The sequence below is a fragment of the Anguilla anguilla genome, chromosome 15, assembly GCF_013347855.1.
Source record: "Anguilla anguilla isolate fAngAng1 chromosome 15, fAngAng1.pri, whole genome shotgun sequence".
NCBI classification, from domain to species: Eukaryota; Metazoa; Chordata; class Actinopteri; order Anguilliformes; family Anguillidae; genus Anguilla; species Anguilla anguilla.
This window is the reverse complement of record NC_049215.1, coordinates 23,232,922-23,260,578: the sequence shown is the minus strand read 5'-3', so window position 1 is coordinate 23,260,578 and position 27,657 is coordinate 23,232,922. Positions and strand designations below refer to the sequence as shown.

The 27,657-nt window shown below is 42.2% G+C and overlaps 3 protein-coding genes and 1 non-coding gene across 6 annotated transcripts in view; 1 reads left to right on the top strand and 3 right to left on the bottom strand.

Annotated features, from left to right (window-relative positions):
• Positions 1-1,910: 1,910 nt before the first annotated feature.
• On the bottom strand, positions 1,911-7,133 carry c15h2orf69 (chromosome 15 C2orf69 homolog). The gene is made up of 2 exons (XM_035393555.1): positions 6,621-7,133; positions 1,911-4,860 (listed from the first exon to the last, which is right to left on the bottom strand). The coding sequence occupies exons 1-2, from the start codon at positions 6,894-6,896 to the stop codon at positions 4,165-4,167; spliced, it is 972 nt and encodes a 323-aa protein (XP_035249446.1). The 5' UTR covers positions 6,897-7,133; the 3' UTR covers positions 1,911-4,164.
• An 84-nt stretch (positions 7,134-7,217) lies between these two features.
• Positions 7,218-27,657, top strand: part of ftcdnl1 (formiminotransferase cyclodeaminase N-terminal like 1) — a 59,405-nt gene continuing 38,965 nt past the window's right edge. Inside the window, exons 1-8 of one of the 3 annotated variants that reach the window (XM_035393551.1) lie at positions 7,218-7,309; positions 8,333-8,451; positions 8,598-8,693; positions 9,176-9,331; positions 9,546-9,734; positions 11,222-11,449; positions 21,971-22,050; positions 25,342-25,581. In XM_035393551.1, coding sequence (XP_035249442.1) covers positions 8,337-8,451; positions 8,598-8,693; positions 9,176-9,331; positions 9,546-9,734; positions 11,222-11,449; positions 21,971-22,050; positions 25,342-25,566 — 1,089 coding nt within the window. In that variant the 5' untranslated portion in view covers positions 7,218-7,309; positions 8,333-8,336 and the 3' untranslated portion in view covers positions 25,567-25,581. Of the gene's footprint in view, positions 7,310-8,332; positions 8,452-8,597; positions 8,694-9,175; positions 9,332-9,545; positions 9,735-11,221; positions 12,270-21,970; positions 22,051-25,341; positions 25,582-27,657 lie in introns of those variants that run through there. The other 2 variants (XM_035393553.1, XM_035393552.1) reach the window with 2 other exon arrangements.
• On the bottom strand, positions 14,010-18,229 carry nabp1a (nucleic acid binding protein 1a). Its single transcript, XM_035393556.1, has 6 exons — positions 17,228-18,229; positions 16,599-16,737; positions 16,428-16,499; positions 15,701-15,785; positions 15,174-15,237; positions 14,010-14,671 (listed from the first exon to the last, which is right to left on the bottom strand). Exons 1-6 carry the CDS (start codon positions 17,319-17,321, stop codon positions 14,472-14,474), a joined length of 654 nt encoding a protein of 217 aa, XP_035249447.1. The 5' UTR covers positions 17,322-18,229; the 3' UTR covers positions 14,010-14,471.
• On the bottom strand, positions 19,193-19,274 carry trnas-cga. Its single transcript has one exon. It is a non-coding gene; the product is annotated as a tRNA-Ser (tRNA).

The window sequence follows — 27,657 nt, the reverse complement described above, 5'->3', positions numbered from 1 at the left end:
ATAGCGTTTAAGACTGGAGACAGATGGTCATTACAAAAACATTGACTTATTTTCACAGAACCATTTTTGTGTTTGAGGTATGCTTGAAGGTCCACCTATGGTTAAGTCTCAGCAGAGGCAACCAGGTTTTTGGCTAAAATGTCCTGTTACTTGGTGGAATTTATGCCATTGATATTAACTAGGGCCACTAGTAGCAAAACAGGCCCAAATCATTTATGAATCCACCACCATCTCATCTGAGTATAGCATTTGCTTCTAGTCATAAATGGAAAAGTCAGTTTTTTTGGTTAGTCTTGGCTTTCTTCATGGAACATTTCCAAAGAGCCAGTTGCTAAGAAGGTGGCGTTTTATTATTTGTTTTATTTTTTTTTATTTGGTCACCCCAAGATGCAACTAAACTGTACAATTCTTTAAGTGTGATCTTTGTTTCTCCTATCCCTCCCCATCTTCCTCAGTGTGTGGGGACAATGCGCACTTTCACTTGCTTACTTTTCCTTTCATTTGTACCCCCTAACTGAATTGTGTAGGTCAACAACCATTAGTCACTTCTGATATGACAGTTGCTTGGTTTTCCCCTTTTGATGGATTTCAGGTATTTTGCATGTAGTTTACCTCATTTACTTTATTACCCTAGTGAAAGAGGAAGTGATCAAAGGCCAGAAGAATATCTTATGACTCAGAGGAACCTAAGTAGAATTTTATTGTTGATGTAACTTTAATTTTGCCGGATGCCAATAATTTTGACATGTCTTAGAGGAAAAATAGTAACTAAAGCATTTTAACAAATTAATTAATTGTATAAGACTGTGGTGTGTGCATGTATCAGTGTCAAACTGGAACTGAGCAGCTCCATGTTTGCATGGCAAATTTACTTATGATTTTGCACCAGTAAGTGCATGTGTCACTCTTTCCTAACCCCATTCCATTTAGCCTGCATTAAAAAAGGCTTGATAGTGCGTGATATCGGAGTACACGCAGCCCTGGAGCCCTCATTAAAGGTACTCCTTTGGATTTTAGTACATGCGGTAAGGACCCCCCACCCACCAGCCCATTGCGAAGTGTGAACCTGCCTGGAAGGAGAGGCAGGAAGTGAGCAACAGCTGGGAGGTTGCACACCATGGTAAACTCATCTCTCAAAACAGTCATTTTCACAAGTCATTTCCACCTGCCCACTTCCTCTCGGGGACATGTGCTGGCCCTTGGGTGGCTTTTACGGAGTTCAGCTATAGTCGTCTAGGATTCTCATTGGTGTGTTTGCGTATGCTGGCCTGCAGCATTTGTCCACCTGAATTAATTTTTTTGGTAATCTGGCACACATTCTAAAAATGTTTCCCAAACACTGGGTTCAATATAAGAGCTGAATTGACGCACGTCCGCCCTCTTAGCACACGGCCCACAGATCAGCGCTCGGCTCCCTTCGGCGATGCGGTGAGAAACTGGTACATGCTATTAAACCCGGGCCCAGCTGACTCACTGCATAACCTCACCGCTTAGGAATGCAGCCCCTCCCCCCCCACACACCACCACGCCTCCATTATGCCTCACCTGCCCCCAGCGCACCGCGAATGATGTCATTCCCCAGAAGCGGCCTTCCTTGCTAAAACCCTGCTTTCAGTACAGTAAACCTGTGGCCCTTTGTCCTTTGCTGTGAATATGGAGACGGATCGCATTACTTCTGGAGGGGGCGGAGCTTCCATGTGACCCACAGGTGAGACACGCAAGGCTTTTAACAGACCAGGATTAGAGCGGTCAGGCACACCATTCAAGTTCACAGAAACATTTTTCACAGACACCTGAAAATAGAAATAAATAATTTTGTTGGACAGTAAAGGATCCTCCATTTGGAAGACACATTTGTGTAAGTTATTCTTTAGTCTCAAAGTTCAGTTTGAGTAAAACGGATGCCACACTTGGACTAAGATTAGCTTTTATTTCATTAAGTGTTTTACGGGTTCAGTTTCTGCACCAATGCACCAATCTAGTCTCAAAACAGGAAGAGGAAGCAAAGGGTGTCTTTTTCTGCGTTTAGCAGTGCATGTGTGAGAGCTGTTTAATAGTGTTATTACTGCAGACCCCACAGCCTGCTTACACTGCAGAGAATCTTTTTTTTTTTTTGTTTTGTTTTGTTGCTGGTCACACTTGACAACTAGGATGTTTTATTTATCAAGACTGCTTATGGCTTGAACATTGACCGTTTTAAGCTCATTACATTCACTTACATCCTTTATTACTGCTTTTACTACATTTATCAACCCACAATTCAGGTTTGCCCAACTTTAAACCCCTCAGAAGAATAAATAACAAAAAAACTGCATTCAAGCCTTTAACAAAAAGCATATATATATATATATAATATAATATATATATATACAACAATGCTTACAAAAAATACCACTAAGAAAACAAAAATCCTCTTAAAGCTTTTCCAATAAAATGGTTAGACCACTAAAAGCCTGGCTATGCAATGCTTTAAGACCTTTTCAGGGGGGTTTTAAATGCAATTTTTGAACAGTCTAGAACAGCATTTTCAGTCTCAATAAAGGAATGGACATGAAGCAACAAATTACATTCAATGCATATACCTCTCCTTTAACTGAGCAATTAGGGACCTTGTGCACAGTCCACTTCCTCTATACAACACTTTTGTTTTACAGCTTTGTGCTTAACCTCAAACACAAAAAGGAATACAAATGCATAAGAGAAAATCACTTTTGAAATTATCTCTTTACCTTGCTACACTAAGGTAAAAAAGAATGTGGACATCAATTCCAAACAGAGCAGATATGGTTTCCAAACAGTATAAAGATGTACATAGGCTTTCCATGGGGTACATTCACTTTAATGCACTAGTCCTCTGTATAACAATGTTCCCCATGGTCCAGAACTGAATGCTAACCATACCAGGGCTAACTGTGGCCACATTTCTGCAGAGACACTGGGCACTGTCACCTGCCCAGGGAGGGAAGCTGCAGTTAAGAGCATGCTCTCCACATCCGTGTGCAACAGTGACTCCCACTGGCCATCGGGGGCATAAGTGGGGCAGTGTGGCATTGCAGTCCTCTGCGCAGTCCGGCAACTGCGCAGCTCAGTCGTCGGGATGGCGGAATGCAAAGAGGCGGGGCCTGAGCGCCTAAGCTTCAGTGCATGGCGTGATGGCGGCAGGCACCCTCTCAAATGGACGGAAGCAGTCTAAAAGATGGGACGGGCACTGTGCTGGGCCTTCCGAATAAAGAGCAAAACACAATGCGATTAACAAAAATAATGAATAAATACAATTTAAGAAAAATCTGAACTTAAAGTGCTATAAGGAGATTCAGTCTTGAAGTTTTAGACCTGGACACTGCCGTGTTACGGGCGGGACCTAAACATGGCGGAGGGCAGGGTGGCGTGGAGGCCAGGACTCCGGGGAGGACAGGTGAGTCACCCTTGCTGTACACCTTAAACAAGGCGCTTCACCTGAACCCTTCATGTAAATATCCGGCCCGGTGAACAGATGCGTAAATGATAAGCCATGCTTGTCAAGGTGAGGGCCCCCTTGATAAGAGTGTCAGCTATGCAAATGGTAATCATGGAGAACATGGCTGTGTGTGTTAATGCAATATGCGTGCATTATGTAAATATACGAGCGTGTGCGTGTCTGTACTTGCGTGTATGTATGTTTGCATATCTGTCGCAGGGCTCCTTCGATGACATGGTGGCATGCTTCTGACTGAAGGATCAGGTGGCTGAGCTGCCATCTGGCCTGCGAAGGACGGCAGGAACAGCCCCCTATGGAATCCATCTCCAACAGGTTATTCACAATACTTCACTTCCTGGGTGATTGCATACGGAAGCCCAGTGGTGCCAAAAGTGAAACTGAGATATGAGCAAAGGACAAAGAACAGCAACTGATTTTTAAGGCGCTACACGCTGTTGTCTTCTGAAAGTTGCCTGATTTTGCTTGCCTCGACAGGCTAGGTAGGAGTGGGCTGATTTTTTTCTTTTTTTTTTTAAACAAAATTGAGCTGCACCTGATTCTCATGCATGGCCTGTCAATCAAGCTCCTCCTCTTGTATATAACATGTAATTAGACTCTGCCCCAGACCTAAAACCAGACCCACGAGAGCAGCGATCCGATATTAACCCTCCAGAGACGGGACTCGAGAACCCGCAAGCTCTCTCTGGTCAGAAGGTCTGGATGACCCTGAAGTGGTTGTCGATGGAGGGGGGCTCGTCCTCAAAGTGCAGGGTGCTTGTGAGGCGCGCCCCCAGCTCCTCCAGGGTCCGTACGAAACGCCGGTGCTCGCGGCCCACCCAGGCCCGCATGGGGTCGCGCACCTCATAGGGCGTAACGTGGGCGTGGAGAGCCATCCCGCCGGCCGCCAGCTCCTGCAGGGCCCGCCGGTCCGTCACCCAGGTCTCGCTGCCCCCTGGGTGCCCGCCGTCCAGCCAGTACATGTCTGTCACGCTGCCCAGGAAGGGCGCCAGCTGGGGGTCAGCCCTGGCCCCCGCCAGCTCGTACACCATCTGGTTCAGGACCACGCAGCCCTTGCTGAAGGCCACCAGCGCCAGAGAGAAGGCCGGCGGGGGGAAGGGGGAGGCCCCGGGGGCCAGCAGGCCGGCCCGCTCCATGCCGTGGCTCAGCAGCGCCCTCAGGTGGCGGAGGGCCCCGTAGTCGGGCGAGTGCTCGGGTGCCCCGAACAGGTTGCTCTCCACGAAGTTGTGGTAGCAGCTGAATTTGTGCAGGTACATGCTGGACGCCCGAACCACCCACACGTAGCGGCCAGGGAAGCGGCGGCCCAGTATCAGCGCCACCCTCTCCAGGCTCCAGCTCTGATACTGAGCCCCCTCTGGCTGCAGCACCATCTCCTGCTGGAAGTTCTACAGGCAGGGAGGGAGGGAGATAGGGGCAGAGAGAGAGAGAGAGAAGGGGGGGGTTGAATTCAATTAAAATTGTTTGAACAACAACTTTTTTTTACCTGACACAGACTTAAATTAAGTGTATGCTGTCAATTCAAAAAACATACAAAACTATTACAATGTATTTGCATGACAAGAAACTGTACTATTTGTGTTATAATAACAGCTGTAACATACTCCAAACTCTACATTTCACACTTCCCAGGCGAGAAGCAGCATAATTGAATGTACTCTCAGCTGGGTACTTGCTGAGCGCATATTTATGCCACTGTATATCTTTCTGACAGTGCAGGTACACACATAAATGTAGAAACATATGCAAGTGTACAGGGCACTGACAAGACCAGGAAAGACTTTTAAATCCAATAGCTTTATGCACTTAACTGACATGCATTTGAATTGCTTGCATAAAGCAAAACAAATCTGAAAACAATGCAACAACAGCAGCAGCATGCCATACAATGAAAACTGCAAAGATCCCAAAGTAAGCAAAGATACAGTCGTAATGGGATACTATAGCAATTCACTTTCTCTGGCTATGCAGGGAACAGACATAGAGAGCCCTGCAAGCGGATCCTTTTGGTATTCAGTGATGTGTCCCCAATTTTCAGGGCTGGGATTAGAGACAATGTGTCCATTCATTAGATCTTGGGTCAGGGGCCACCACAAGGCCCCACGCACTCACAGCACCCCAGAAATACTAACATCCCCTGGGAATATCCAAACCCTCTGGGAATACTAACATCCTGACCATCATGCCCCGCCCCCCGCCCAGACCTGTCTAATGGAAAAACTCCTTCAGTTGTGTTTGCACGCGTCCATCGATAAACCCAACGTTGTCTGCCCTAAATATAATTCCCAGTAGCCCAAGAATAGTGATAATCACCATCCTCCGCGTTCAAGGGATAAGCAAGCAGTTAAGACCTGACAGGTTCCTGCACGTAACGATAATTCCTTTGTTTATATCCCTGTGCTTTGAACTTTTTACAAACAGATGGCGACTTCATAGGACTTTTTAAAATGAAAGATCGCGACAGTAATGGAATCTTTCGTCCCACTGCTAGTGTTCTCAGTACATTTTAATTGACCGATTGTTTACTTCATAATTGCGAGTGACGTTCAAAATGGACAATGCTACCAACCGTGCTACAAACAAGGTGGTGTTATGACCTGAGCATGATCAAAATAAGCTAGCAGCGTTTAGTTGTGTTTATATATTGTCAGCTAAATACAACTAACACTCCTTTCAAAGAGGTAGCCTAGACACGTCATTACGTGATCGAATATTACATGAACCACATGTAGTCAAATACTGTAAACTCAAACCCTGCAGGTGAGTAGCCTACGTCAAATCACAATTTGAGCAGCTATGAATTTTTAAAACGTCAATGACTATTGCTAACCTGCTAGTTATCACGGAATGTCATACAACTGGCTAAATAAATAAAAAGATGATAAACAACTAAGAGACTCGACAAATTATTCAAATAAATGTTAAATGCATGGCTTCTAGTCAGGCTGAGGGCCGGCTAACAATATTATTTACGCAAATTAGCCGACTAGAGCTATGTGCTGCTGCATAATAATAGACACAGCCGTTAGCAAGCCAGCTAGCTAGCCATTTTTCTCTATAAGTAGCTTGCTAGTATCTTGAAAAGCCATCATTACAGACGGGACGATCCTTGCTGACAATGGGATACTCCAATTCATGCGTCTCTAACCTGGATGTCTCCGGGGAAAAACACTACGTGCTCACTCCCATCCTCGGCGGCCTCTGTATGAGAGCCGCACAGGGTATCGGCTCCAGCCGGACTCAGTAGCAGCATGTCGTTCAGTCGGTGCGCCTCGTACCCGGGGACATCAGCTAGTCGAAGCAAGCGAGGAGGGCTCCCGGCTAGGCACAGCCCCGGACTTTCGGAAGATCCAGCTGCGGCGCTCATGCTCCTTGTCGCGGCTATTAGGGAAAGACCAGCAGCTATGGCTCGGATCCTTGACATGGGCGCCAGAAAGGGATTACTTGTAATGTCGGTAAACCATCCATACTGAAGCAGTACTCCCTTCCCTTGGACATAAACCGAGCAACAGTGACATCTGCTGTTTGGTTCAAAATGACAAATAACCCCGTTACTTTTTCATCGTTCAGCCGTTGCATTAATTTAGTTTTCCACTGTCCATCCTTAAGGTCCACAATATTAAATGTAACTGGATATTTGTTCATGCGTGTCTTTCAACGACCAACATTTTATCAGTATATAAAACTGATCTCTATGAACAAAATAGGCTGTGTTCTGCACATCCACCTGTGGCGCTGATTAACTATCATGCGCGCACGCGCAGTGGTTGCCACACGAGTTGAAGCAAGAACAGCTCTTTTCGTGTTTGCTGCTGGTTTTACCGAATAAGAACACAAGTAAGACAGTTTTTTAAAATAACGGTGTACTGTATAACTCGCAAGTTCATTAACGACGTCTGCAAGTTAAATATTCTGTTCTGCATGCGTTGCACACTGTTTTTTTTTCTTCTGACAAGAGATTTTTCTTAAATTTACGGTTGGAAAACAAGACCAGTTGGCTGTCTCTGGACTTTGTACCGTTGTTTTACCTCAGATTTCGTAAAAGTAAAATATATATATTTTTAAAACGAAACACTGTTAGCCATACATCTGCCGAATGAAGCGAAAGCTGCGATACAAAAATAAATGTGCGAAGCATGTTATAGCCTATGTGGCAGCTGCTGTCTTCACATAGGCTACAGCAGATAGGCTACATTTCAACATCCAAGTAATACGAAAGAAGGTTTAACATTTTATTGCAACATTTGCAAAATCAACATGGACCCCAGCATCACTTGAAAGACTTGAAGGGGCGGGGAGCATAAAATAAACAAAAACGAATAATCATAAGGCTGCATTAAAATCAATATTGCCATATCCCAATACTTACAGTGAATTCTGTGGTGTATGCAGATTGAATTTATGACGTAGATATGGCTTCAACCCTAATATTGACTAAACAGTGAATATGCAGAATATTGCAAAATCATTGTTGGTTTACAGAGGTCGCAGCTGTATTTTAGACCACAGACTGAGTTTTGTCTGCAAGTCGTTAAAACTTGTAATTAGTGTGGTAGCAGTTCGCCAGGATTCAGTGTCTGGTAGCAATATATGCAGATTTGGATAACAAGCCCAGAGTATTGACTGTCAGACACACCCCCAAGGTAAATTACTTCTGGAAGTTCCCACTCTACTCTAAATAGGGTAAAACCACATTTGGCAGTTGTGCTTCTTATTTATGGAATGAACTCCTAGATAATTTGAAGCTGGATACCCTGGTTTAGATAGATCACTTCTATATGTTAGTGAACGGACTGTTCATTGAACAGAGGCTGCATTTGTACAATTTGACTATGTGAGTGACTGGGATATATTTCACAGGAAGATGTCCCCTGGTGCTGTAGGACAGCGCCTTGTCGCCTGTTTGCTTAACATCTCCGAGGCTCGAAGCAAAGACATTGTGGAGAAGGTGGCACGAGCGGCCATTTTCAACAGCAGAGGTAAGGTTTATCAAGCAGGAAAGGGGGGCTTGGGCCTCTGTTGCAGACATCTTTGTGTTTTATTTTAGAACAATTTGCAATCTGTTGATACTAGGCACGCTCGGCCCCTCCTTATGTTAGCCTTTGTCTGTTTGGTTGGATGTCAGGAGGGCAGCGAGAGGGGACCACTGTTCTCAACATCTTCAGTGACCACGACTACAACCGTTCAGTCATCACCATTGCAGCCAGCATTGATGGAATCAGTGAGTCACCAAGCATGCTTGTTTTTTATGACTATCTTTTCCTCCCACTTGGAATCATTCCAGCTCTTGTCTACACCTGTGTGAGGAGTACTGCAGATCAAATGCAAAGTCAGCTGACTCATGTTTAGATGTTGAATGTTGGAACTGGCTATTGTGCAGCAATCTAATTCAATGGTGAGAGAATTGGGCTTATAACTTCCTAAGTGGGTAACATTTGCACCTTTGAACAAGGCGCATGGTATAAATATTTCAGTGCATATCCAGAAGTACCGGTGTGTCAGTGGATTGTGTATAAAATGTTTGCTGTGTAAATTGCTATTGCTAATGTAATCATCCTGAGCTCTTCATTGACTTTGTTGACCAAGCCTCTCGGGTGTCCCAGCATGCACTTTTGAGGAGCTGGGGTCAGACACATTCAGTAGACAAGTCTGCTTCCAGGTACTTCTAGTGAGTTATGCATTTTTTGGTTTTGGTTGTTTCAGGGGAGGCTGTGCTATCGGCATGCCAACAGGCCTGTCAGCTCATTGACATGCGGGGCCATGTGGGGGACCACCCCTGCATGGGTGCTGTGGATCTGGTGCCCATATATCCCTTAGGGGAGAAGGTGGGCCTGGAGGAGTGTGGGAAGGAGGCAAGAGGTGAGCAGGTGTGTGTAGGAGGAGTCAAAGAATGCAGATGTATTTCTTTGTATGTATATGGTTGTCTGTGTATGCATGCGCGTGCATGAGAAATGCGCAAGTATGTGTTCATGTATGTGTACGTGTGTGTGTGTGTGTGTGTGTATGTTGCGTGTTGTGTGTGCATGCATGTGTACAGTACGTCCTGGTTCTAACTCATGCTCTTTCTGTGAAGCTCTGGCTGTCACCCTGACCGAAATGGTTCCTGGCACTAGTGCCTTCCATTTTGGCTTTGCCGATTTGCCCCAGCGCCGTGGTCTGGCCCAGAGGCGCAAGGAGCTGGGCTGGTTCAGGAAAGACCTGGACAGGGAGGCCATTAAGCCGGATGTGGGGGAAAAGATTGAGAGGAGATATGGCCTCACAGGTCAGTGCCCAGCAGACAGAGAGCGCTAACGTCATTTACCTGAAATACTTTAGCCTTTTCGATACCAGTGTAAATCCTGCAGAATACTTACATTAGAAACAATAGAATAGAAATAGAAGGTTATCCAAAATGTATAACAAAATTATATGATTGTACGGTTTGGTTAATAACATGTTTTTTGAGAAATTCAAAGGTATCTGAAGACTTATATATGATTTTTATGGTATCTTCTTAAAAGTATAGGTGATGCAATTGACACTGAAAATACTGGTTCAGTAATATCAGATATATATAGCTGTTAGAGTCAATCAAAATAATAAGGAAATGATTTTAAGTATTATGACATTTGAAACAGGAATGAGAAAAGAAAAAATCAGAGCATGATATTTTTAGGAGTCACCTAGTTTCCAGCTCTTGACAGTAAATAAACGCTCATCCTGAAAGGCGTGTCTGAGGGAAACCTGAAACTGTATGGGTTGTTTTGCCACCAAGCACAAGCCTGCATCACAATCTCGTCTCCTTGAGGCACCAAACGTGCCAGATGGGACACGTAATAGTGCAGGCTTTTGAAAACAGGTGTGGCCTACCGATACTAGTTTAGTTAGTTGTAAATGTGCTAAAGGCTTTTCGTCATAAACAACATGAAATGGAGCATAGCCAGAGCTTATTTTACACTGACTAATAAAACTGGCAGACATCAATCATGGAACATTCAGTCTGCACTAAATGTGTGTTCTTCAGGTGAGTGACCTTGGAAGCTGAATAAAAATATGTGACACAAATTTGATACACAGATGTGTTGCATAATAATATAGCCTGCGTTCTTGCTAGTAAAGATAATGAATGATGAAATCGCCACCAGACAGAATCATCAGCTTAATCTGAAAATTCCCAGTTAAAGCCAAAAATTTACATTCTTAAGTGTAACTTTACATGCTGTTTTTTCCCCACACTCAGTTAGTGGTCGGTGGGCTCCCTCTGGTGGTACGTTTCATTAGCTGCATTGGACATTTTCTGTAGGCCGCTGGCAGCAATTTCAAAAGGGTCAGGTGGGGGAATTATTCAGGTTTGCAAAGGCTGTGCTGTTATGTTTAACTTCAGACATATTTGGCCCTCCATGCATTTCCATTCCTAGTAATTACTTTACATTTATTTCTGTTCATTATATATATATATATATATATATATATATATATATATACACACACTGTGGTTCTACTGTCACAGCTCCTACTGATACCACTAGCAGTAGAGCACTGCTGCTTCTAATGCTTCTAAACTGATGGAAAGTTTTTTTGTATTACCTTTAGTTCTTTGTGGGAAGAGTTTTAATTAGTTTTTGAAAATGGATGATCAATTATTACTAAATTACCCTGTGTCTGTGAGCCCCCGACTAATGAAATGACTGTTTTACATAGGTCCTTAACTGCCTGCTGCATGTTCTGTTTCTCCTGTTCCTTCACCATCCTCTGTATTTCTCCCTACAGGCGTGGGTGCCGGCCCCTACGTAACTAACTGCAACGTGACGATCGACACATGTGACGTGGACGTGGGCAAGCGTGTGGCCCAAGGGCTGCGGGAGTCCAGCGCGGGGGGCCTGCCGGGGGTGCAGGTGCTCGCCCTGCCCCACGAGGGCGCCGTGGAGATTGCCTGCAACGTGGAGAGCGTGCGGGGGGCCCCACCAGAGGCAAACTGGCCCTCCTTCACTATTGGAGGTGAGCAGTACTGCCACACTCCTGCCTCCCTGATCACTGCCCGTGTGGCACAGCTGGCAGGAGAGCATGGTGTGGGCACCAAAGGCACCGCCCTGGTGGGGTTCACCCCCAAGGAGTGCAGGGGCTTGGCCGAATGGGCACTGTCGCAGGGTATTGCTGAGTTTTGGCGGGAACAGCAAAGGGTGCGCATGTGAAGAGGGACAAAAGTTTCCTCCACCACTTTTTGTGCAGCATGACTTTAAACCTTGATGCACACGTACCGAACGAAAAACAGAAAACCAGTCTACTGTCACGTTGTATGACCAGTAAGGCCTGTATATCTCTTGGCATAAAAGTGTCTGGGATTCTGCAGAAGGCATATGACACTACTTTCTCACGAGAAAACCGATCATCTTGCACTATGTAAACGGGAATGCTAATTGCTGTCCCAGGCATCATTCCAGAATGCTCGATTGGGTTCAGATCTAGTGACTCAGAAGGAAATTACATGTTAATTACATCAGCGTCATGCTCTGTGAACCACTGGGCGAGTACTCGTGCTCCATGGCACTGTCATCTCGCAAAATGTCCCCCTTTGTGCAGCAAACATGGGGTGCAGATGGTTGCTCAGTAGCATTATGTAAACGCTCACTTAGCCCTTGTCTTCTCAGGCTATAAGTGCACTCAAACCATGTCAGGAAATGAACCCTACTACCATTATAGAACCACCAAAACCACCTTCTCTGTTATTTCGGCCAACTGGGGTTTTCTGTCTAGATCCTGTGTTGTTGCTCACCAAAACTTACAATTGTATGAAACAATAACAAGAATTTTGTTCAGAGCATTGATGACATTGGATGTTTTTTCTGCCAGTAATCTTATGTACTGATGTCTAAAGGGTTCAATTATTTCCACTAATTGTCTGACTCAGGTCTGCTCAGTAGCTGCTACATAGTTCAATGCTGAGCATTATTGCCCCATATCATACAGTAAATCAACTAGGGAATAACACTTCTGTTACATTGACACCATCCACCCCTCACCAAACGGCTTGTAAGATGTTTTTGTCATGTAACACAGATATGTTTCAAATCTTATGTGCCCGTACATGAAGTACATTAGAGATGGTCTGTTCTTTTCAACTTCGTCTCGAGGCAAATTCATTTCCTCCTGTCTGGTATGAGTTTCAAGAACGTCATTTTAGAGATCGTGCCCTAGCACGGTAGGCGTGGCATTCAAAAAGACTCCCTTTGTAACAGGAAGTTCTGCTTTTTATGTGAAACCCGACTGAGCAGAACAGCTGGTGAAAGAGAACTTTCATAAAGACGTCTCAGAGAGAGGATTGGGCTGGACCTAGTGAGTTCACATCTTATGCAACATTCTTGGTGGGTTAGTTTCAACAGCAGCCAATTTAGGCCTTGGAAACCAAGTGGGCTTCTAAGCCAACCGCTGACTTGCATAAATCACCCAGATGCTGCTGCTTCCCTTGACGGCTTAGCCTCCAGTTATATACCCCTAAGTACGCTCCCTAAATACCCCCCAAATGCTTCCTTCATTCTTCCCCAGCTGTGTGAAAGTTTTACCATTTCATTTACAGTGCTGTGAAAAAGTATTTGCTCCCTTGCAGATTTCCTCTATTATTGCATATTTGTCACACTGAATGCTTTCGGGTCTTTAGACAAAATGGAATATTACACGAAGGGTGTTAATTCAGGTTCCCTTTGTATAATATTGTGTTTTGTCTAAATATATGAAACCATTCATTGTGACAAGTATGCAATAATAGAGGAAATCAGGAAGGGGGCAGATACTTTTTCACAGCACTGTATGGCATTCATGGTATGCATTCATTATTCAAACCAATGTGTGTTCTCTGCTGGAGAAGACATGACGAGAGATAGCAGGACTTCGTTCACTCTGAGGCTTATTGCTGATTCCATTTCCTTCATGAACACTGTATTTTAACTTCCTGTTTAATTGTCAGTTTTATCAGTGTTTAGTCAAAGGTTTGAAAATTAGACCAAAGCATATTGTGTCTGATTTGAATACATTTGATAATTTAAGAATGTCATATTAGGTGCTTGGTGAAATGGGACACACCCATTTCAGTTTGAACACATTTTCTGATTTATGATCACGATTTACTTCTTGAACTTGACTTCCCTTCCTCTTGAATTGAGGTTGTTCTAGACCAGTACTTCAGGTCATTTAAACGTGGTGTAAACCTATACTAAAGTCACAATATTTGTACCATTGGGACCAGCCAGGCCCAGAAAGATTTTCATGCCACCTTATTCAATCCAGTAGCATACAGTAATGAACTCTTGCTTATGGGGTATAAAATAAGCATGGGTGGGTGGACATTACAGTTGGGGTATTCAGCATTAATAGTGCGCTGAATTTATTAGTCAAGCATCACATGTAACATCTGTAATGGTATTCCTTGCAGAGAAAACAGTCTTGTTGCAAGTTTGTGCACATATGTGTATGCATGTGTGCACAGTAACAGAAAGGGGGCCTAGAATTGTATTGGACGTAGTTGTAGTGGGATGGGAGAAGAAAAAAAGACACCTGCAAAACATTGGGGGTTTCACCTTTTTTATTTTATACTAATCAAGTTAGCCTACCTGTAGAAATAAAACTACCACCTTTACTTTTCACACTCACTTCTGGCATATTCTGGTCAGGCTGGGGGTGGTGGGGTGAGCAAGAACAAAATGAAGCAGCAGGTTTGTAACTTCTTGAGATCAAAATAAAATTCAACTTGGCCATCTCAAACAAGCAAAAGAAAAAAGAAAAGATTCCTGAAGAAAATTACAGCAATGACTTAAATTCATCATAAATTAAGAAATAGAAAGTGCATTAAGTGTTCAAGTAGGGTGAATAGTTTTTAGCAAATAGAATCAGTCAGGTTGGGCATGGCATGGCAGGGGTGGGTTTTGGGGCATGGCATTTCTGGCGCAAGGGTGAGGGGTGGTTCTGTGCGTTTCCCTGCCGGGACAGGGGAGGAGGAGGGGGAGGGGCGTTGCGGTGTTCCTCAGTCTCATCTCTTTGCGCGTCTTGGGTCCCGGCCATTGCTGATGGTGACAGACGGTTTTGGCGTGGCTGCTGGGCCTCCTGCCGGGCCTGCGGAGGTGCCGTTTCCTGGGATACGCCCATTGACCCGCCCCAGAGCCCCAAAGCTTGGGTCCCGGGGTGCAGGGGAGGAACTGTTTGTGGAGTAAGTCTGTAGGGAACCGTTTCCTGTAAGGACGGGCAGAATTATAATCTTAGGTAGGTGGGGCTTCATTGGAGGCATCAAATCAAACGAATCAACTTGAAATAGCGCACTGGCTAAAACTTGCCAGAACCATTCATATTGCAAAATGAATCTCAAACCAACTTCCTAATATGTTTGAGTGTATGAGATTGTGACAAAGACAGAATATGGAACGGTCTTCAGTGTGACTGTAATTATTTAATCTTAATTCACCTTCCTATTTACTATTTTTCATCAAAGCATTGTGCTTTAGGACTACTGATTAAAGTACTATCCAACGGCACCAACCTCCACCCAGATTATTTAAAGACTTTAAAAAGCACTAAATCCTTTAAAATAATGTTACTAAACCCTCCAACGTGCCTTCTGAGCAAAAAGCATGGTTTACTTCGGAAGGTCAGGTCAAATGTTTCCTCAATACTTTCAAGCGTTTAGCACAATCTGATAGGCTCGACTTTTCTATGAAGTGTTCCAGTCTCCACTTACCAGTCTGTGCAGAAGTACCTGAATTCTGATTGGCTGGGAAGTTTCCAGACTGTTCAGCTTTGGCCTGTAGAGGGTGAAGGACAGGACTCGGATTACAGACACCCAACTCATGACGAACAGTGCCCGAGCAAGAGAAGGGCCCTTGCCCGTATGCAGAGCCGAACCCAATGAGTAGCTCACATATGTGGAGTGGCTTCCAGTAGATGTACTGAAACATGTCAGAAAAAGGCTGTGGGGGAGAATGGAGGGGGCGGACCCTCACTACCCCTAGTGGCTGTACACTGCCAGTGAGAGAGAGGAACCCTGGGAAACGGTCCCACGCCACAGCTTTTAGAGAGAGGGTTGAAGGGGGACAGCGAGTAGCTCACTTCAGGCTATTCTGGGCAAGGGAGCCTTTGCTATGAGAGGAATGTAATCAGCCAGAACCATGTGACCGAGAGAGGGGGGTTCGTATGGTCTGGGTCTATGGTTGTGGGGGGGAAAAAAGGGGGGGGGGGGGGGGCTGGGGTCCTGGCAGCAGTGCTCACCGTTTTGTTCTGCAGGTTGGCCTGGGCCAGCAGCTCTGGGTTTGGCTCACTGAAATTGGGCACTTCGGAGTAGACCATACAAAACCTGCAGGGGGAACCAAGAGAAGGGTAGTGTGTGCAACAAGCACATGACAGACCCCGCAATCAGTAAATGTAGACCCCTCCCCAAAAAAAAAGTTTGGTCATGCAGAAATTAGCATCAAGTCAAATAAGGTTCAGCTACAAGTCCAAGTGTTTATGGGCCTATCTGCACTAAAGTAAGACCTATAAATCTTCCCAAACATGTTTTTTATAAATTGTTCAATAGCCCCTAAGAAAGAAAAATATTTGGGAATCCTAACAGCACTCAACATCTGTGAAATTACTGCAGACATGTCCTGGTAATGAGAAACCAGAGTTATGCCAGATGGGATCTGTCACACTTGCACAGACCTGTTGATCTTATTCTCACCTGGACGGCTCATGCTATTGGGATGGCAGGTATGCCATCCAGCCAAGTTACGCCTTGGCGGGGCGGCATGTTCACCAAGCGCTGATCAGCCAATCCACATTATTTAAAGATCCACAGATCTGTATAGCTGCAAAACATACCTGGTCCTGGCAGGCCATTACAAAAATGATGCTCAAAAATAGGAAGTCTCTCCAAAACAGGAAGTGCTAAGCACATTTTGCAGAGTGTGTGTTTTGGGGGGGGGGGGGGGGGGGGGGGTGGGTGGGGAGTACTCACTCTCCGATCTTTTGAAGGTCTCCACCTCGTCCTGTGTAGAGGGTCAGACATCCCTTCCAGATGGACGCGTACCTGCAGAGGGAGAGGGAGACGGTGAGGTGGAATACGGGGTGGGTGGAGTGCAGTTATCCGACCCTTTGAGGTGTTTGAGCAGTGGGTGAGGTGTCCTACCCTCTGGTCAGACGAATGATGTCGCCGGGCTGGATGAGGCTGCCGAGCTCGTCCCACACAGAGATGGTGATGCTGCCACTCTTGTCCGCAACCTTACAGGACCTCACCTCGTGGCCATCCTTTGTCTTGGTTACTCGGCCTGTCACCATGAGAAAAGGTGAAATTTTTATATTTTACTGCCAAGATTAGCAAAAACAGGCTCTTTCCAAAACCCTGCAGTAAATTCAGATCGACATTGCAGAAAAGCTGGTTATTTAGTTTAGAGTTCAGTATAATTTTGAAAATAATTTCACCATATATTCCACAAAGTGAGTGCAAAATAAATAGCATTTCCGGCAACTTAAAATGCACGGGGAAAAAAATACTGATTTCCCACATGCAAAAATCATCCATTCCACAAACTGTACAACTTATGAACACACAGGTGCATCTGGGTAAAATAAATAAACCCATTACAGAACTATTTATATATAGGCCTATAAGCGAACTTTCCTGCGTTCCAGTGAAAACTTAAGTTAACTGTGCGTCATCACTTCCACTAATCAAAACGGTCTCTGTCCCTTTAAGGAAGGGGAAAAAAGAAAACGTGATCTTTCGTGAGGGATACGGGGTTCAGCCGAGAAACTTACCTATTTCCAAAACAATAAAGATGATATTTAAATTTTTCAATCCAGGCTTTACATCTTTTATCAAGAACACGGCTTCGTTTGGTATGTTCGACATAATGAGGAGACTGGGGAATGTAGCTAGCTAGTTAGCTAGATTGCCATTAAAACACTCAGCAGCATTCGGGTGTGGGAACCGGCTAGCTAGCCAGCAAAGGTGAAATTCAACTAGCTAGCTAGCTGATCATGAATAAGACTGTTCGCCTTGACAAGTTCTAAATGTACGGAAAATAGCAGCCAAATGTATTCCGAAGGGAAAATTAATCTTCCGATCAAAATGTATATGGTATGAACTTTCGCTTTTAAATATACCTAGCTATAGCCACCAAGCTTGCTTGATATCACAACTAGAATTGACTCACTTCCTCTGTACGGGTTCATCTAATACAGTAAACCCACACATCTCAATATTGAATTATCCGTAATCAGGCTACAGCTAGCCTATGTTAATTTAGATTTAGACACAATAAGATGCTCCGATTCTTGGTCATTATCCGGACTTAAATTTGGTTACAATGTTTCCGACATTCTCTGTAGCCTGAACGTCTTAGATCTGAGTCAGGGTCGTTCGCTAAATCCGTTTTACAATGGTGAGCTTCAATCACAAAAGACTTGTCTACTGACACCCAGATTTCTGGGGAATGCGCTGTTTACCGAACATTGAGGCACCGGGGCCTAGCTTTATTTGAAAATTCTATTTTTATAAAGAAACGACGGAATAACTGAGCGTCTTTTGTGAGCGGGTTAACTTTTGTCACAGTATAGTCTAGCTAACGTTACTATGTAGCCAGCTAACCAACTATATATTTTAGGTTCCTATCTAAAGTTTAAGTGTTACTCTTTAACATACGTTTACACTTAAAGACCTGGCGCTAATTTCTCAATTGATAAAGTCTATTTTTTCACGCTTTCTGTACCATTTAAATCGCATTACATTCAGCAACTCCTCCTCTTTCCAAACAATGCCCCGGACTGCGCCAACGTGCCGTCTACCGGTTTTATAAAGAGACCAGATTATTCCATTGCATCCCTTCAGAAAGGGGGGCGATACGGGAAGATACTTTTTTGTTTGTTTTCAGACAACATAACAACATACCCACCGTTTAGCAGCAATTTCGTTGTCTATGTCATGTAATATAAATGAACTCTGTATCATTTGCTTATGACTGTCTTGCTCCATGATGTACAACATCAACGACAAAAAAAAAAAAAAAAAAAACGAAAACTCGAAGAGCCGGTCGTAAATGGTACGTACCATTCTGTCTATCCATACAATGGTCTTCTGAGGCACAGACTCTGATTGGGCTACAAAAGAGGATGTTTAGACATTCAGCAGTGACATTTTTTCATTTAATTATTTTTAAAATTATTACTGGATTATTTTAAAACACATTTCTAATATAGTCAAACAGATTTTCCCGGTATTGTGTCACAGGTGTAATTTGCCAGCCATAATCCACCCCCCACCCCCACCTAAAAAAAAAAGAGTTGACACGAGGCTGGAAACAAGCCACGTTAAATGTTTGTTCGGAAGTTCACATAACATACATTTCTAGCATGTATTAGTTTTACTGACGGGAAGGATGACACGAAATTAAAAAGAAAATCCAGCACTATAAATTACATTGCTATTGGTCTACCAGCCTTTCTTGTTCTATTTTGTCACTATGGTTGTTGATATTACCTTTTTATTTATTTGGCAGACGCTTTTGTCCAAAGCGACGTACAGTAAATGCATACAGAAGGTCATTGGAACTACAAAACACAGATCATTACCTTCGTGGCATTGATGATTTAAAATAATGTGACGATTACCTTTGTTGCATTGGTGACTTTATTTAATTAATGTGGTTGTTAAAAACACCAGTGCAAAAAAACGATGCACACATGTTTCAACCATTATTTTGTGTGTCCAAAGAAAAAGTACATCGTCACGAACAGGATTCGAACCTGTGCGGGGAAACCCCATTGGATTTCGAGTCCAACGCCTTAACCTCTCGGCCACCGTGACACGTCCTGTTCTGCAATTCCTATCTTCAGTGTTAATGTAGTGCGGTGAATATTACTACAAAAATAGATGTATTGCCTGGTATTTTCTTTAATTAAACCAGATAAAATAACACAATCGTAACTGTCTTTAAAAGCGGGAGTATAACTGCTTTTACAAATAAATAAGTGACGTTAAAATGCAACGACAACATGTTCGGCAGTGTCCTTAAAATGGCGAAGAGCCCGTGAGCTTGCTAGCTAGCGTAGTGCAATTTATAGATACAGCGTTGCCATACGTTTACCAGTCCTGCATTTAAAATATCCATCATTGAAAATAATGGCACGACAGTGTTACTTTAAGTCGTTTTTTGTGTAGGAATTCTTGTTAAAAAAAGAAAAAACGTCTAGAAGTAACGTTATATGTAAAGACTTTGTGTCTAGTCTATATGTTCACAAAGCTGACGCACAAGACCGGCTCGGAAGTCATTTTGCACAGCCTTGACGCTGTAAGAAGTTTGCCTGCTGGCTTCAATTAAGTTGATAACTTTGTTTATAGAGGTTTATTTCCACATTACACTGCTAGAGATCATCAATTTATATTATCAAGTGTTTCTGTTTAAGGGACGTCATTTCCACAGTTTATTTTAGGCCTAGTGTTTGAAAACATGAAATAATGTTATCAGTTGCTGTGAGCTTGCAAGGAGGGCTGTTGTTAGTTACTGGTAGTGAACATTCAATAAAGAACAGCTATTCTATTTCGTATCCTGTTGTATTAACTTAAGAGCAGTTTATATTCTGATCATTGTCATGGAAGGATCTATGAACAGTAGCCTAACACGCCTATATTACAAGCGATTTCCGTACCTCAGTGAAGAACCAAGCTAACGGTTATTTAAATAAATGTAGGAATAGGCCTACAATAGCCTAAGTATTTGGACAGTGACACAATTTAACTAGTAACTGGTTGGAATAAAAACCTGGAGCTGAGCTGTGCATCCCTGCCTTAACCAGTAAATCACCCCATCTATTAGTAGGCCTACTGTAAAAAGAAAAGAAAAGAAGTACAAGAGATCACACTCTGTAAACTGGCATGTGTATATGGGATTGTATAGAACAAATGTTAAAATGTGCTTTGGAGATTGATTATTAATTTAAACTCTGAATTGCAATGCAATGAATTAAGTCAAAGTATTCAAACATGACTCATGTAGAGTAGGTTATGTCTTTGCTATTACAATGATACCAAGATACTGTTTTCTTTTATTTTTTAAATTAATTTATTATTAGGTCGAGAAAGTAATCCACAGCTGAAAAGTTGGAGGAGCTGTTGCTCAGGTAAAAATCTGGCCAGCTACGAGCGGGGAACTGGAAAGCTTCCGCTCTGTATTGCTTTCTTTTGTCTTTATTTTAGTTTCTTGTTTTAGTTAATTGTTTTTGCGGCAACCAACGGTGCACTCCCAGAACTCCCAGAGTGTCACACCGGCCTGTGACATATATCAGTGATGACTACTCCAAGGTATATTAGGCTATGTGTGTCAAATATCAGAAAGATCTGAGAGGTCAATATTCAAAAGGAGCCGTTTACCTAACGACGTAGGAAAATAAAACAGCAATTTAACTCATTCAAGATACGCGCGTCTCTCAGCCCGGGACATTCGAGCAAGCGATTGGTTAATTCTTGGTAGACATACGCGCTCTGATTGGCCGTGTCTTTCAATTCTTGGTAGTGCATGGTAGCTAACTGGGATTTTATTGGATCTCACTACCAATAATTACATGGCTTCCTCGGGGGGAACGCGAATTCGATTGGATTTCACTACCAGGAATTACAGACGCTCACTGCTTCCTCGGGGCGCCGTGCGCACAAAAGGCAAGTTCAGTTTCGCCCCCATATTTCATAGAAACAGGTTACCCGTTTGTAGCTCATGACAAAGTTCTCAAACTTCGTAGCCTAAACCAAAGTCAGGACCGTGAGCAACACCTGGGCCTTTCCATCTCTTCCATGCTCAGTTAGATACTGTAGCCAGCATGTCTAGTTTATTAACCTAGCCAAGCGAAATCAAATCAAAGCTTATTTTTTCAAATGCACTGTTAACAGAACAACAGCTAGGAAAACAATAAATGAAATGAACTAAAATAAGAAAAGTGGCTGCATTTATCATCACATTGGTGGCCATCTCTAAACGTTACTGTTAGACCATGTCTTTCAGACTTATAACGCAGCTTAAAAGGCCAGAATATAGCTTTGAGCGAATGTAGCTTGCTGTGTCTGTCTGTGATTTTGACTGCAAGTGTCACAAAGTTTTATCCACAACAGTCACTTTTCCAAGTGTGGCTTGGGCTTGAGGAATGGAAATTAAAATAAACATTTTACTTGCACTTATTTGTCCGTTTATTTGTTTGTTTGTTTTGCCATTTTTGGTCCTCCATATTGGTAAGGATGCAGGCCCTGAGTGGTCACAGAATTTTCAGCAACAATACAGCTTCTGATCGGCTATATCATTTGATTTCTTGGCATAGGTACTCTATCTAGTCAAACAGAGCGGTTGTTGGTTGATTCTTTGTAGTTGAAAGTGATTTGATTGAATTCCACAACCAAAAATTTCAGCTACTCATGTCTGTCTTGGGTGATGGCTATCTACCATGATCCTAGGCTGTGAACCAAAGATATCTCTAATGACGCCCCAGTTATTTCATGTGCAATTTTTGAACTTCCAGCAGAGAGAGAAGAGGAAGAAGCAGAGACGCCAGGGACATGGCCGGGAAACCTTGTTGAAGTACATAGGCCACAATGTAGTGTAAGTGCAACTGCAGTTACCTCTTAGGTAATGGAAAATTATATTGCCATATGTTGAAAATACTGCAACAGGTCGTACTGAATCATACATTTAAATTTGGAGAAGTGCTCCAAACACATCCAGTTGGTTGTATGCCCATACGTTTTATGCTTAATTCAGCTCACAGCTATATTGTTTTCAATGTGAAAAACGCAAAACACAATTCATAAAAAAGACCTTGTTACAGTTATAGCCCTACTTTAAGCAGTGTTTCACAGAAACTGAACAAGACATTCCAAAGCAATGCTACTAACATTTTCCTACATTTGATATGCAAATCCTTCCTATTTTATTAGCCTACTTTACATTGGGACCTACGTCCCAGCATGTCCTGCAATATTACACAAGCTGCTGAGATGAGAATGCAACACATGAACGTGTTTTTTCCAGTATGAATATTTACAAATATGTCCTTGTTTCAAATTACTGTGTGAAGGACAGCCCGTTTATAACAAATGTTATCATTGACGCAACATCTTTGTGCACAGGACCACAGTTCTTGCCTAATTGGCAGTAGTATTTAATGAGTAATCATGAAATTGAATCAGCAAATGGCCCGGAAATTAAGGTGACATGAGAAACATTTAAAATATAAAGTTTGTATCAAGTGTTTACTGCACATCTTTCTGCATTATGTTGTGCCTTTACTGTGTGTCAGTCCAGGGAGTAGAATCACAAATCATTTGTTGTTCAGTAATGGTCCTTGTTTTCTGAATACATCTGACAAGATGTCATACATTGGCTAGGATCAAATAACTTTGGGGAAGGGAGGTACCACAGGTGATTTAGGGAGAAAAATTCCTTTCCTCCAGTCAAAATGTAATTTTATATTTTGAATGTGGACACAGATGCAAACAGTTATTGGTTATGACTTATTTATTTATGTAGGAACATATGCAATCCAGCTCATGAATAATTACAAAGTACCAGTTTGCATGTTAGTTAAAACACTATCTTCAGTGGATTAAGTTCTATTTCATTCTTCTGTTTCAATGTGATTAATAACTCAATAGCTGAAATGTTTTTTTTGTTTGAAAGATTTTTTTGCTATTTTTATAAATAAGCTTCTGCAAATGACCTGCTATTTTGGTTAAGAAGCACCTTGTCAAATTTGGTAGCTATATATAGAAGTTAAGTTGGAGAAAAATTGTTTTTGTACAGGCAATATGCAATTTAGAGAAAATGGCTGTCAAAGCTAATTTTCTGCTTGGTTATAGGCTACTTGACACAGCTGGTGTAAAAACATCTAAATGTACTATTTAAACTATTTGAAGTTGGTTCTGATCATTGTTTTGGATATACAGTAGGTGTAGAAGCCAAGTATCATAATATCTCAAAATTAACCTATCCAGCCAAAATCACCCTTTTCACCTGTGGTGCCTCCCCTTAATGTAATGTTTGAGGTATTTTACAGAAGTTGATCTTTACTTTACTTATTGAGGTTGCAGCTGCTGAATCTGTCCGTGTCACCACATGTTGTATTTATGTCCTGTACCGACTTTAACCTATCCTGGCTTCAAATGTATGTTAAATGCAGCACCTAAGGTGTTGCAGACCTGGCAGAGTGGCTTTCATTAAAATGTGTGAGCTTTTCAGGCCTCTGCTGTGAGTGTGAGATTGGTCCTCAATGTGTAAGCTTCACACCTAATGTGTGAGACTTGCGAGCTTTGAGCTTACGTTAGATTAGACAGCTGTAAATGAATTAGGACAGATGTAGGTTGTATTGTATTCCATATAAAATTAATTCAAATGCAGTCGGGTCCAGTCTGACTTCATAAAATTACACTGAAAATGAGCTATATTTTATGCTGAACCACGTGGGAAAGCTGTGTACTTTTGTTATAGTACAATGTTTAAAACTTGTTTTATTGCATAAGACTATTTTTTCTTAAAAAAAAGAATTGAATGATTGGCACCGCTAAAGAAATTAAATCCAACAAAGGGAAATCTGCACTAAGTACCCATTAGGGTTAATTTCAGTCTTAAGGACATGTATTGTGGCCTTCCATCAATACGGTATGAAATATGCAACATGTAAAGTTCCTGTGTCATCCATCACCATGGGAAAAATTAATAAACTGTGAAATTGAAAGAGACAGTTGGATTTTGACACAAATATATATATATATATATATATATATATATATATATATATATATATATATATACACACACACACACACACACACACACACACACACACACACACGCACACACACACTACAGGCTAAACTGCAGGTTGGGACCCACTGGTGCACTTGTGGTTTTGTGGGTCATATGATTTAGGTCGGTTGCACACTATAAAATCTAATGTATGATATATAATACTTATTCTTTATAGTGCACTTTCCACAGACATTCACATCGGTCAAATTAAGCTCCTGCCCTTGTTACACATGCTGCACTCATTAGAATGTACTGACAGTTGTTTTGACATATGTTTAAAAAAAAGTAATTCAATTTTTCCATTATTTTAATGAGGGGCAGATCTCAGAAAATGTGTTTGTTTCATTTAGTACATTGTGTGCTGAGCTTGGGAACTTATGATTTAAGGTATGCTGTAATGTGTCTACTGGGTGATTTGCTGGTTCTTAAAATCATACGTCTTATTCACACTTTCATTGGTAATACTGAACACATTTTAAAATTAGTATACACAGGTTGTATTTTATTATTGTTCTGTGTGTCAGTTCATTGCTCATAATTCTAGAGAAAATGTAACAAAAGAAAAGCCCAACAAGGGTTAATCCTTATTTTTACATGAAAGGAAGGGATATTATTAGGAACCATTGATTATGAGTATGAAGACTATAATGGAGGACATTTTAATGGTCAATAGAATTGCCTTGAAATATTGAACAGAATATGACAACAATCTCTGTGCTTCCTTGTGTGAACAATGTAAGCAGTTTATCATTGTTCAGGCAACATTATTGACATAACCTGTCTGTGTCTCAAAAGATAGCAAAGTTCACCACTATTCATTTGCACATACATTGGTAAACAGTCAGTGTTCCTTGGATAGAGTCCATTATAATTTTAGCATTGCACTTTCAAAGATTTTGTAGCAGGGTATAGAAACGAAAGAGAAATTAATTTTGTCAACCAACATCCCAATTTTGCCATCTTTGATGACTTTAAAGAATTACAGCCCCCCCCCCCCCCCCCCCCCCCAACACACACACACACACACACACTCCTTTTCTCCTTCCTTCAAAAAGTTCTGATACCAAAGTCTGCTGTTCCCTTCAGGCTTCAACTGCATACCATGCAATACTGCTGCAGACCTCTTGGGATTGCACTATGGTTGCACAAGTCTGTGTGGGGGCTCCACGCATACATAAATTGTACACTAACATGAAACCACAGAGCACTGAAGAGAACTGGGCACCATCTGAGGGAAACCACTTGAGGAATTTAAATCTGTTCAGGATTAGACCTCTTGAGACACAGAGGAGCTTCCACCCATTTTTGTAAATGAAGGGACAAAATGTAAAGTGATTTTTATGACCTTTGTATTGCAACTAAACAGGCCTCTTATAGTGAGAAGATCTTCCACTAGATGGAGACATATTCCAGTGGATGCTCATTCTGAGGTTGGCAGATCAAGGAGCGATCTAAGAAACCTGAATGTAAACGTGTACTGTCTTGTTTTGATTGTACTGTATTTGTACATGTGGCATATGTATCTGCAGTAATGAATTGATCTCGAATGGATCATCAATGAATTTACTCTTTACTGTGCATCTAAATACAATTCTAGCAATCAAATTATCCACCAAATGTTTATCAATGGACCTGCGATGGGTATGTGAGACATGTATCATTTGAAATTGAAGTTTGGTCTTTAGCATATTAGCAGTCATTTCAAAAGTGAGAAGCACACAGTTTTATTTTGTTTTTGGAAGGGCTGGACTTACTGAAAAAAGGCTGTGGAGGGGTGAGTCAGGATGAATGAGGTTTCCTAGAAATTTAAGGTGAATGTACTGTCCCCTGATAAACTCTGCCTGTGGGATAAACCTAGGAGTTGATGTCTGCTTGAGGAGCTGTCGTGAGACACTGAAGGTGACAAACACTACCTGGAGTTGGTGGCTGTGCTCTGGTTGTTGGCAGGACTGTCATGTCATCACTAGACAGCATTCTCATACATGCTGTGTTGTATTTATTCATTAAGTATTTTAGTGTTTTAATTTTGCTGTCTGAATAATAGCAATATAGCTGGAAAAAAAACAAACAAACCAGAGGTTCTGTCTGTTTGTGAACAAAAGCTTGGGCTGAGTACTGTCAAACCTGAATATCTGATTGGTCCTTTGGTCCCAGTGGGTGTGGTTTTGTGTTGGTGGGCAACACTCACTCCTGTGGGGGGATGACATTGTGTACTCATAAAAAAACACACCTCCCACTTACAAAAAGGGTGAAGTTAGAAGTCAGCGTGACAGTAGTCCCATTACATTGAGTTAATGACAATATCAAAAAATAAAAATAAATAAATACACGGCATAATTGCATCCATCTACTACTGTATTAAATAATATGAAAATAAGAAAAATGTGATGTGGTGATTGGAGATTTTTTTGGAAAAGGCGGCACTCGTATTTGTTCTCAAGATTTTTTTTTATTTGATTGTTTAGCATGCACGGATGCAGGCAATGAAAACAATCTTGATTGCTGAAACGTGTGTACTACACAATCAAATCTTTGGAACAAATGCCAGTGCTAAATGCTTATGTAAAGAGACTTGTTCCCATTGGATATCCTTCTGCCTTGCCCCTCTTAACCCTGCTTGGCCCGAATCAGTGGTACTGAGATTCTGATGGCAAACCTGTTCCTCACACTATGTATTATTCACTATGTGCCATTGCCTTCGCTGGCTGACTGCCATGGATTCCCATAAAAAACCTGGTTGGGAAGTTTCTTTCAGATTTATCCATCTAATGATGACAGAAGACAATTAGTTTCTAAATTGTATTTTTTCTGTGAGCCAGTCTAACACAAATCCAGGACCTGTCTTACAAAACCCATTGGTGAAATGTAGCTTTTTCACCTACACTATACAGATGCTTTTTTCACGGCAGTAGACTGTTCACCATCACTACATGGGTTCTCAAATGTTCCATCTTCAGGGCCCCTGATTACAAGCTGCCCCAACAAAATTAATAACTTTTAACCTTTATTTGGCCCCAATAACAGCTGCCAATACAGTGGCTATTTAACACTGGAGTAGATTGAAGCATGCCTTAATCACAATGTTGTTATATCCTGGACGTATATGACAAGTAGCAACATTTAATTGCATAATAAAGTTGCTTTATATTTTAATAATAACAGTGGTCATATTGTCCATTGTCCCCTGGGACTCCTTCACTAGCCTTGGTTCCCTATAACCTCTACACTTCATATTGTATTGTATTATGCGTGCTGCCCTTTGACCTCACTGGATCCTGCTGGTGATTGGTCGGATCACAAAAGGGCATTGTTGCTGAACAGCTGGCAGAAAAATTGACAGGAATGAGCAAGCAATGTAATTTCACTCCAGTCCTCACCTGCCTTGTATTTCCAAGGGTAAAA